Consider the following 11,080-nt stretch of genomic DNA (forward strand, 5'->3'; position numbering starts at 1 on the left):
GAAACGCTGTAAGTCGAGGACGTCGTAAACCGAGGACCCTCTGTATCTGTCTCTGTCTTTTCCTTTCAGCCATGTTTTTATGGTGCTTTTTTGTTTGTTTGTTTTTACAGATAGCCGACATCGCTCTACGTTATCATTCCTGTAACAACAGCCACACCAGTGAGGACAGGACCTTGACCTCTGACCTCCTGTGCTGTCAGTCACTCCTCCTGCCACAGTCCAGGACACACGTCTGTGAGGTGTGTCTCAGCAGGTCAGGACCGAGACTCACCAGCTCGTCCGTACGCTGCACGTTCCCTGCCACGGCTCAGGACGGACGCACGCCGCAGTCCGTTCTCCGACACTGCTGCCTTAACCAAACGCCAGTCCCGGCGTCCACAGATACCGAAACCTCATTGGGCTGCAGCAACGTCCTGGACGGCTACAGCCCGTTCACTCAGTACAGTGCCTGCTGCAGAACAGTGGAACCTCAACTCGTCGACTCACAAACCAAAGAGGAGCTGGACGCGGAAAACCCGTCTCCCTCGCCGCCGCCGCCACCGTCTCTGTCCACAGAGCCGTCCTCTGGAACGCAGCAGGGAGACGGCGGCTTCACGGGGCTCCGCTGTCAGACCAACAGGACGCTGAGGTTTTATTTACTGGACGTTGATCTGACCTGGCCTCTGGCAGTCAGACTGGGGGCGGCAGGGAACCGGACCGCTTTACTCCACCAGGAGGCGGGTTCACCGGCTGACGGCAGCGACTCACGCTCATTCGCTGCTATCGTGAATCTGAAGGACGAAATTCATTATGTCCTTCACCGCAACCCGGCGACCACACTAACAGACTCCCTAGGTAAGACTACTGTACAGTGTGTGTGAGATGAATTTTTGCAGCTGGGTTTTTAAAAATAAAAATCAATTTTAAACAGATAAAGATGATGTTAACATCCAGCTGCTGTGGTAAAAAAAAGTCTCAGAAATCTCCCAGATTTATTTATTTATTTAAAGGCTTAATGTGAAACATTTCCTGAAAAACTGATCTGTGTTCTTGGTGTCTGTGTCTTAAAGAAACCTTCATCAGGAATTTCAGCGCTCCGTACAGTCTGTTGGAACGACACTTGGTCGGAGACAACAAGAGGACAGGAAGTGAAAAGACTGAACAGACGGAGACCAGGAGTGGACCACTCATCAAAGAGCTGACCACCGCGTCCTTCATGCCCTCCATCATGGACCTCACAAAGGTCAGTGGAGTCGACCTGACGCCACAGTCAGACACCTAGTGGTAATCCGAGGGATTACCACTAAAAGTTCTATCTATCAATTAGAACGTATTTAAATTTATTATAAGAAACTCTGAGTGTTTGAAATGGTTGTTAAAAACAGATTTTTGGAAAAGACTTCTGTACAACTGAGCTGGACTCACAGAGTGTGTGTGTGTGTGTTTTGGTGTGTGTTTCGGTGTAGGACGTGCTGGTGTTTTATTACACACAGTGGTGTGGATTCTGCTCCGTCCTCAACCACGTCATAATCCAGCTGGCCAGATTATTACAGGGGAACCGCAGCATCACCGTGACCAGGTAACTGTGACAAACGCTGCAGTGTTTTCACGACGTTGATGTGTGTCAGATGAGGAGTGAGATGATGAAGAACTAACTCTGAAATGTCTTCTCTGTAGGGTCAATGTCGCCCGCAACGACCTTCCCTGGGAGTTCATGGTGGACCGCGTCCCCTCCATTCTTATTTTCCCCAGATACAGGTGAGTCGTGATCACACGCTGGAGGGAAATATGTTGTACGTTTTATTTTTTCTCTTTCTTTTGAGTCGTGATCACACGCTGGAGGGAAATTTGTTGTTCGTTTTATTTCTCTCTTTCTTTCTTCCTTTCTTTCTGACGTCACGTTGATGTTTGTCCTGTTGGTTCTAAACTTTTTCTTTCGGTAAAAATTGAATTTTTTTTTACTTCTTTTTTTCTTTTTAAAGAAAACATTTTAGCGTGAAGTTTCCAGAAGATCTTCAGATCACGTTACCGAACCTCCTCCACTTCATCTTGAAACATTCCGACTCTGTTCGCGATGCGAACAAACCAGCGTCCTCCTCCGAGGCGAACGGTTCAGGAGCCAGCACGATCCTCCGTGCCGAGGTCCTGACGCTGCAGCGTGAAGTTCAGCTCCTCCACCAGGCGCGTGAACGTCTCTCTGAACAACTGGCGCAGTTATGGCGCGACAACAGGCGTCTGACGTTCGACAGCCGCCACCTAGTGGCTCAGAATGAGGAGCTGCAGCGGGAGAGGCAAAGTTTGGAGGAGCAACACCAAGAGAAGAGCCGGCAGCTCGGAAAAGCCGTGAGACGTCTGCAGGCGCTGGCCGACACCTCCGAGCACCTCCTGAATGAAAACATGCTGCTCAGGGTCCTGTTGAGGGCGCTGAAGGAGAGGACAGAGGCCTGGGAGCAGGAGCAGGAGGAGGTGGAGGCAGAACAGAGAAGGAGTCACATGGCCTCCTGAAAAACCAAGAGTCAGGAGTGAAAACAAAGCTGTGATTGGTAGCATCTCAGAGCGACAACAAACTGACGATTTAACGTCGAACTCCAAAAGCAGCAACGACGCGGACATTTTTGAAAAGTTTCACTCAGAAGCAAAATGAAGCCTACTGCTGAGTGACAGGTAAAAGGAAACAGTTGCCGCAGAGCCGACAACAAATACGTCACAGTCTCGGAGTGCTGTGGTGATGGAGGACGTTCTCTTCATCACCAGCACGAAAATTAGTGCCAAGTGTGCGATTCATTTATAATTTATTAAATAAAACTGCAGCCAAATTTCTACCTTCTTTAAGGTAAAGAATAAATCATATCAAGTTTAAGTTTAAAACCAACACAAACACAATGGTGATAAAAGCACTGAGGACGAGGTTTTCACATCGAACCGGTCGTCCTGCTCCAGAGATAAAATTTGTAAAATAAAAAAAATCAATGTAAACGCTACGCTACGCTACATGAAGCAGCAGAACATTATTTCAGGTCGACCTTCTCGACCTCAGCACCATGTGGACTTTGCTATACTTTTTTTCCACCACTCCACCTTTGATATTTGACTGAGGCAGCACAAGTGCATCCTGTCATCTGGTCTGGATGCCACTTGATGTTGCTTTGCACTTGTTATGACATTTTGGTTTTTGACAAATTTCATTTAGGAGTGACACAACACACCGAGGTTTTAACGTTAGGCAGACGCAACCAACATTGCTCAGGTGACATTTTCACAATCTTATTTACGCCAAACCAATTTAAAATGAAACTGTTGAGCTACGCTGGTCCAGTCGGGGCTGTGGGACTGAGCCTGGTGCAGCCAACTCACCTATGATTCACGGTGGTTTGTTCACGATACGATTTCATCACGATATTTATTATTTTTCCAGTCAAACTGTGACCAAATCTACTGATCCTTTATCCATAAGAACTATGCAAATCCCATCACCGACTGAAATGGTCTGTGAACCATGTGTGAACAACTGACATTGTTCTCTTCAGTAACAAAAGAGAAACACTGTACATCAACATTGATCTGCTCAGATTAAACTGGTCAAACTGGTCTGGTCTGGTTGACCTGGTTAACTGTCAGTATATGAAACAACAACAGAAGAAGAAGAAACAGGAAGTGGAAAGAGTTTCTTTCTTTACAGAAACTCTGGAGAACGCAGGTTCTTCCCACGTTCTGTTTCTGTCCCTGAAAGCGTTTGGCTGCCAACTCCAAGGGCTAACGGCAACGGTTGAACCTGGTGTGTGTGTAAGAGCACTTGAAATAATCTCATTCTCTATTTTATTTATATGGAGTCAAAGGACAATTTGTGTTGTTTAACTCATTTAGACTCTTTGATTCCTCAAGTCACTGAAATATTATTTACATAATTGACAATATTCAGGTAATAAGAATGAGATGCTGCAACTGTTTACATGTGAGATGTTGCTCCACTTTTTAATGATTAAAAATCTTCTTAATTGTTTGCCTGTGTTTCAGCTGGTGTTCAGTATACACACACACACACACACACACATTTCAAATACAGATACAATCTATAAATGCTGCTAAGGATTTAGCATGTGCTTGATGTTAGCATGTGCTTGATGTTAGCTCATTTCCATTAGCTCTCCTGTCTTGTGGTCCAAAATGCAAAACTCACCAGACACTTCCCTGTTGTAGCTGGAAACAAACCAGCTTTGGTTCAGTTTTATTGGGTTAAAGTCTGAAACACATCCAGTGTTGGTGCAGTTTTTGTTTATTTTAAAAACTGCAACCAGGAAAATGATACATTTTAATGACGACATCATTGAATAATCTTGATTTATTGATCTTTTTTTATACGGATCTGACAAATATATAGAAATGGCATTTTGTAATGATACAAGAAAGTGCTTTTTCAGAAGAATCACGGATGATGTCGTAAACACATCAACTTCATTTGCAGCCTTCATATCAAATACATGTAAGATACAAGTACAAAGCGTAAAAGTGCTTAAATATATATATATATATATATAATAGCAAAATTTGTTCCAAATAGTAAATAATGGCAACAATTCAGTAAAGGAGTAAAATATTTGTTTCATGCCGTTGACTTTTATCATAAGAAAGCTGTAATAATGGTAATATGTTGACTAACGTCTGACACTGCGTCATCACCTTCATATCTTTCAGAGAATATTTACTTCTATCAGATATAAACGAAAACAGTGTTTGTTCCTCTTTAACTTCTCACGATCATTAATTTCCAGAACCCTCGGCGTTCGACCTGGTTCTTCACACAACAAGGTGCTGAGCCGTGACGAAGAGCACGGAGAGGAGGAGGAGGAGGAGCGAGAGGCCAGCGTTCGCACGGATTTCTAAAGTGGAAAGAGAAAAGATAAGTTCAAGCTCTGTGGCTCTTAACTTCCTCCAAGTTGCAAATGTCTTTATTTTATTTTATTTGCGTGTGTTGTTTATTTTTGAATTACTATTTTGAATTTCAAACTCGTGTTCGTGTGAACATGTCTGCTTAGTAACTAGAAACTAGAAGCTGATTGGTGGAGACTTCCGCTGGTTGTCAACGATAAAGATGGCGCTTAGCGTCCTTTAGTTCCGTTCCTTTCGTGGGCATTTTTTCAGCTTTTGTCAGGAAGACGTTGCTCTTTTTTTTTTTTTTTACTTATTTTTTCTGTACTGATCGTGGCTTTAGAGCACATACAAAAAGACAACACAAAAACAAGTAGCTGATTGGTGGACACTCTCAATTAGTAGCAGCAGCGACCAATCAGTGCACTCGTTAATGTAAAGTCCATGATAATTACCAGCAGCAGACAGCTATTGTCCTTGATTTGTTTGGCCTGACGTAATTTCCTGCTTCTAAAGCCCTTTAACGGATATAGATGAGCTTTGGTCACAGTATGGTTTTTTTAAAATATATATTTGTAGTGGATAATGTCAAGCTAATTGAAGTAAATTAAGTATAAGTCCAGGATGCTAGTGTACTGATGTTAGTTACTGTTAGAGCTAACGTCGAGAAAAGACAAAATAATGAAAACCCAACTGACTGTGACATTACTACAGTAAAGTAAAGCAGTGTAAAAAGTGTGTCCTCACCTGTAGAAGAACTTCCTGCCGTAGTTCCAGAAGGAGTAGTGCCTCCTCCTCCTCCTCCTCCTCCTGCCGTAGTTTGTCCTGCTGCACCCGGTGTTGTTGCCGGGTCAGCCTTACCTCCTGTAATTCCCAGTCCCAGAGTGTCCAGATCTGACTGGTACCGACTGGTGATCCAGCTGTTTACCTTGGTTTGGTTCTCATAGGACTTTAACTGATCCACGTTGGAGCCGAGGAGCGCTTTGACTTCATCGACAGACAACGCCTGTTGGGAAGAAGGTCAGTTAGAAATAACACTTTACTATTACTTCTACCGTTGTTCCTTTACTAATATTTGTCTTAAACAAGTCACACGACAAACAGAAACACAATACAATCATCACATTTTCAATGGTCGTCTTTGAACTAAAACTACAAACTAAATCTGGGAGGGAGTCACACGACAAACAGAAACACAATACAAATAAATTCTAAATTCTAAATCTGGGAGGGAGGGGTTAGAAAAAAGAATACCACTGACCAGTATAACCGTCTCTTCCAGACCGATGAAAATAGACATGTCCATGTTGACTTCTGATTTCAGCAAACTTTTAATATATTGCAAATCGGCTCCACCTACAGGATAGAAGAGACAATGCTCAATAACGTCATGGGGTGTCTTTTCAAATGACCGGGTTAAAGTGATCTTTCTACATTGAAAACTCTGAATATATATTTACTACTTTGATCAAATGGCACAATACTGTCTGACTCAGTACTTCTACGGTAGCTCTGCTCATCTTTTTGTACGGTCAACAACAACAATGACAACTAGTACCTGTGACCAGGTGCTGGTTAGTGCCGTGGTTAGAGGATTTCACCTGGTCTGAGATAATTCCATATTATCTTGGTTTGACTTTTTTTTTTATAAATTGTTAGGTCATTTATAAGAACTTTCTTCACTATGTCATGTGACCTCCTGGTCAAACTTTAGGTTATGTTTTTTTGATGTTAAATATAGTCATTGTGTGTGTGCCTACCAGTGTAGGACTTCAGGAGCTGGTACGATGACACAGGCTCAGTACTACGCGTGGTACTTGTGAAGGCCAGCTTAGCCGTGTTGAACAGAACTTTCTTCTGCTCCGCGGTGCAGTTGGACAAATCCAGAGCATCTGCTTCTCTGTGACGAAGAAACACAATCAGAGTCAGAGAGCGCTGTGCTGGTAGAACATGGTAGAACTTTCCTTCATTTAAAGTAACATTTATACGTAAATGTTAATGACATTAAGAGCGGTGTGGCTAAAAAAATCATGTGGCGTTAAACATGGTAATAGCTATTCCACTGTGGCCCCTGAACCAAAATGAGTTTGACTCGGTTGATCTTTTCTGAACTTCAAATTGCTAAATGATGCAGTTGCTATGGTAACTGTGGCTCTGAGTTCTCACTTGATGCTTTGTTGAGAAATAGTCTGGAGAACGTCAACGTCCAGAGAACACAGGTTGGTTCCTCCGATGGTGTTGAGCTCTGCACTGCCAAGTTGATTACCTTCTGTGCTCAGGTACTTAGAGATGACCTTCATCTGGAGGAGAAAAAACCACATGGACCAGGGAGTTGTTAGTTAACACACACACACACACACACACACACACAGAATGAGTTGCTCACCAGGCTGGGGTCCCACTCCCCATCTTCAGGATCCATCAAACCAGAGAGCGTGTCGATCTGTGTGATGGTCCACTTGTTGATCTGAGAGACGGTGGCCACGCGCGCCGCTGCGCCCAAGAGCTGAACCTGATCTTCAGGAATGGAAGAGCTGGAGGCGTAGGCCTGAAAGAGAAGTGATGGAGTGAAGAAGGGCTTCCTGACATTCTGTCATCATCAGACCAGTATCAGGTTCTACAGTTCAACCCTGTGGTGGTTCTGCCAGTATCAGGTTCTACAGTCAGGTGCAACATTGTGAGAACCAAAAATGACGCAGGTTCTACAGTCAGGTGCAACATTGTCAGACATGAGAACCAAAAATGACTAAGAAGAAACTAAAGAGTGTTTTTTTCTCATCTGTTATCGACGTGACGTCTAACAGTTTCCCACGTACCTCGTACAACTTGCTGAGAACAATCCGGAGTCGTTCTTCTTCGTCCACCGTTTCAGTGATGGCCTGCAGGTTGTCTTTGACCACGGTGGCCGTCAGGCAGGCGTTAAACTGAGCGTCATCGTAGAGGAGGGTGAAGGCATTGTCGTTGACCGTCACTTGGGTGATGTTTCCCACAGTGCACTCCTCCGCTGAAACACATGTGGGTTTAAAGTTTTAGTACGTAAAAAAAAAACTGCAAAAAACAACAAGGTGATGAAGAAAGGGAGACTGACCTAAAGACCTTTTGTCTTTTTTGCGGCCACGCATCATTTTCTTCATCCTCTTCCTCCTCTTTCTGCCAACGTCTTTCTTTTTATAGATTTTCAGAAACTTCTTCAGGAAATAGTATTTTGTTTTCTGCTCAGAATAAGGAGAAGAATGAAATGTGAGATCGGAAATATTAACCGGCAGCCTTGTAGAGTTGTCACTTTCCTGCTGCCAGGTGGCGCTCACCTTGTCAAATTTATCAAAGAAGTCGGAGTCCATGTACAGCGGCAGTATTTCCAGATTAGTCAGAGTTTCACCGTTCCACACAGACGGCTCCCTGATCAACACACGACATGGAAACATGAGTCGCTAACGAAGAAATCTGACCAGACAAATACTACAACTTCAGTGCTGCAGTACACATACCCATACTGCGTCTTCCCGCTCAGCAGCAGGTTCTGAACGGCTAACGCTTGTTCGTCACTGAGATCCGAACAGGTTTTAAGGACTTCCAGAATCTGAGGGTTGGAGTTCTGGATGTAACGCGGCTCCAGGAAGCAGCACATGTTCCCCAGGACCTTCACGCTGTCTTCACTCAGACTGGTGTTCGTTATGTCCTGTTCACAGCAGGTTTCCAGTTAGACAATGGATTTTTAAATTTGCATTTACAGCTCGTAATAAACAGCAGCGATGGTTTCCTTTCTAACTTCCTGCATCACTGACTCACCAGGCACTGCACTGCGTTGTCAAACAGTTTTCTACGTTTGTAGCTGAGGTCGTCAGAGAAGACGGAGAAATCTGCCTCCGACAGCTCTTCAAAATAAAACCTACATTTGTCCTTTGGCACCAGAGAGTAACTGTGGAACAACACAGAAGTACAACAAGTATTGTCCAGTACTGTCCTTCAGCTGATCATACAAACACAACGTACTCGTAGTAGAGCAGAACATCATGGGGGTAGAGTTGGAAGTCGGTGGCGTCGGATTCTCCCTTGATGTAGAAGAGCATGCAGGTCAGCTGTGGCAGGAAAAACAGGGGAAAAAAAGAAATCAAAATAAATCAATAAATATAAACCATAAAGTAGGGATGTCCGATGTTTTTGCCGATGTGTTGATAATGGCTAAACACTTGCAGCAGTGCTGCCATCTAGTGGCTTTCACCTTCATATACAGCTGTTTGTCCCCAAAACTATTTTTAGGACACGTCATTTGACAAAACCCAGACACTGCGTTATGAGGTATCATCTTTTTTTATACGATTCTTACATACATTCCATAATTATGCTAATATCGTCAACCCATATTATCGGACATCCCAGCATACACTGGGCTCGTCCAGTTCCTCACCTGACTCTCCACCAGTTTGACCTTCTTGGTCTTCTTGTCCTTCTTGCCTTTCCTTCGACAGGCTTTGACCAGCTTCTTCACCTTCACTTTCTTAACGTTCCTCACTCCAGTGCAGGTAAACCCTTGGAGCACATCGGATGACACGCTACACACACACAAACACACACACACACACACAAGGGTTAGCTGTGTGTGGAGTCCAAACACTGGAGTCCAGGGCAGGGGTCACTGACTTCTGTTCTCCTCCCAGCTCCTCCGTGACGTTTCCCACAGCGATGATGTTGAAGAACAGCTCAGCCTGACAGGAAACAAACCACACGTGTCGATGACCAGGCGGTTTGATGTGAAGACAGATGTTGTTCTCTCCCTGTTACCAACCTGCTGATGCTTCCATTTCTTCTTATTCAGCTTTTTGACAAAGTCCTGGTCCCCGGGGAAACCCAGCAGCAGGGGTCGAGGAATCTCAGTGGCCATTTCATCAGGGACGTTGACGATGAGACTCTGGCTGTCGCTGTTCACTGATATAATCTGTCACCAGACGGTTAAAAGAACAGAGTCAGTCATTTAAAACTAGGGATGTCCCATATTAACTTTGCCGATATCCATACTTTTTGCCGATATCTGATCTGCCGATTTGTCCAAACACTTCATTTGTGTTGTGATAACACGTGTCTAGGTTCAAACTAGGATTTGACTTTAGTCAGTAGTCTGCGCTGGAAAAACTTTTTTTTTAACATTTCTACACAGTATATTACAGTTACACAGAGGATGTGATACACAGACGCCACCGTGTGGCGCTGTTTCCTGCAGCAGAGATCACCACACCTGTGTGACGAAGATATTCTGAATGATCTGTGGAGCTGACATCAAGTAAATCAAGAACTGTGGGTTCTGAGAAGCCGTTATCAGCTGAGAACCGCTGATTTTGCCCATCGTGGAGGCGGGAACGCCGATGACCAGAGAGCCCAGCGTCAGCAGTGACTCCGAGTCGGCAATCTGGGACGAAGCAGAAGAGGAGGTGAGAACCTGAGGAAACGTCACCTTTGACCTCCTGTTCTGTCACACAGAGAGAGAGAACACTGACCTCAAACTTCCCCGAGGAGATCAGGAGCAGAATAAAGGCCTTGGCCTGACCCTCGTTCCACCCCGTGATGGAGCTGAGGGCGGACAAGGAAGCGATGAGGTCATCGGGCTTCATTTCCTTGATCTGACCCAACGACAGGCCGGTGCTTTCATTGCCAAGAGCAGCGATTGCTGTGGAGTCGATGCTGTTACCGAGGTTACTGGCCAAGGCTGCGGAGACCTGGGACACGTGCTCAGGGTTAGGCTGCTGCTCTGGTGTACAGCACTGGGCCGGAACATTCATCACATTATTATGGGATGGTGCTAATGTACCTCTGGATCCACGTCTGTACACACACTGGACAGGTTGTGCAAGACGGTCAGTGTTTCGTCTCTGTCCAGTTGGGTGAAGGCTTGACCAGGAGCAACACACTGAGGTACCACAGAGTTCTCAATGTTAACATCCTCAAAATATCATTACCAGTGCAATCAAGGGGGGTGAGAGAGAGAAATGATCTCATTTCAACATGTAAATCCATGGCTTGATGTTTCCGTTCTGTGAATTAAAAACCACAGAACATCAGGTCCAACTTACGGTAAGTTCTCAATGTTAACATCCTCAAAATATCATTACCAGTGCAATCAACATGAACCTGACAACTCTGTGCCTGTTAGCTGCAGCATTTGTTAGTTTGGTTCATCAGCTCCCCCTACTGTTACTGCTGCTGCTGCTGTTACTGCTGCTGTTACTGTTGCTGCCGCTGT

At 44.6% G+C, this 11,080-nt stretch overlaps 2 protein-coding genes across 4 annotated transcripts in view; one reads left to right on the forward strand and one right to left on the reverse strand.

Annotated features, from left to right (window-relative positions):
- Positions 1 to 3,979, forward strand: part of txndc11 (thioredoxin domain containing 11) — a 9,946-nt gene extending 5,967 nt beyond the window's left edge. Inside the window, exons 9-13 of the mRNA XM_008316302.3 lie at positions 111 to 834; positions 1,050 to 1,222; positions 1,446 to 1,558; positions 1,657 to 1,737; positions 1,962 to 3,979. Coding sequence (XP_008314524.1) covers positions 111 to 834; positions 1,050 to 1,222; positions 1,446 to 1,558; positions 1,657 to 1,737; positions 1,962 to 2,484 — 1,614 coding nt within the window. The 3' untranslated portion in view covers positions 2,485 to 3,979. The remainder of the gene's footprint in view (positions 1 to 110; positions 835 to 1,049; positions 1,223 to 1,445; positions 1,559 to 1,656; positions 1,738 to 1,961) is intronic.
- Positions 3,980 to 4,303: 324 nt separating this feature from the next.
- The window catches only part of LOC103383250 (uncharacterized), a 23,378-nt gene continuing 16,601 nt past the window's right edge, over positions 4,304 to 11,080 (reverse strand). For 2 of the 3 annotated variants that reach the window (XM_025058827.1, XM_025058825.1), the window contains 17 exons: positions 10,649 to 10,761; positions 10,338 to 10,556; positions 10,079 to 10,249; positions 9,632 to 9,781; positions 9,487 to 9,551; positions 9,254 to 9,398; positions 8,839 to 8,924; positions 8,635 to 8,764; positions 8,334 to 8,524; positions 8,154 to 8,244; positions 7,934 to 8,057; positions 7,662 to 7,849; positions 7,232 to 7,393; positions 7,012 to 7,145; positions 6,606 to 6,745; positions 6,107 to 6,201; positions 5,386 to 5,851 (listed from right to left, as the gene is read on the reverse strand). In XM_025058827.1, the coding sequence (XP_024914595.1) occupies positions 5,453 to 5,851; positions 6,107 to 6,201; positions 6,606 to 6,745; positions 7,012 to 7,145; positions 7,232 to 7,393; positions 7,662 to 7,849; positions 7,934 to 8,057; positions 8,154 to 8,244; positions 8,334 to 8,524; positions 8,635 to 8,764; positions 8,839 to 8,924; positions 9,254 to 9,398; positions 9,487 to 9,551; positions 9,632 to 9,781; positions 10,079 to 10,249; positions 10,338 to 10,556; positions 10,649 to 10,761 (2,603 nt within the window). In that variant the 3' untranslated portion in view covers positions 5,386 to 5,452. Of the gene's footprint in view, positions 4,857 to 5,385; positions 5,852 to 6,106; positions 6,202 to 6,605; positions 6,746 to 7,011; positions 7,146 to 7,231; positions 7,394 to 7,661; positions 7,850 to 7,933; positions 8,058 to 8,153; positions 8,245 to 8,333; positions 8,525 to 8,634; positions 8,765 to 8,838; positions 8,925 to 9,253; positions 9,399 to 9,486; positions 9,552 to 9,631; positions 9,782 to 10,078; positions 10,250 to 10,337; positions 10,557 to 10,648; positions 10,762 to 11,080 lie in introns of those variants that run through there. The other variant, XM_025058826.1, reaches the window with a different exon arrangement.

The sequence above is a fragment of the Cynoglossus semilaevis genome, chromosome 9 (genome assembly GCF_000523025.1).
Source record: "Cynoglossus semilaevis isolate Cse_v1.0 chromosome 9, Cse_v1.0, whole genome shotgun sequence".
Taxonomy (NCBI): domain Eukaryota; kingdom Metazoa; phylum Chordata; class Actinopteri; order Pleuronectiformes; family Cynoglossidae; genus Cynoglossus; species Cynoglossus semilaevis.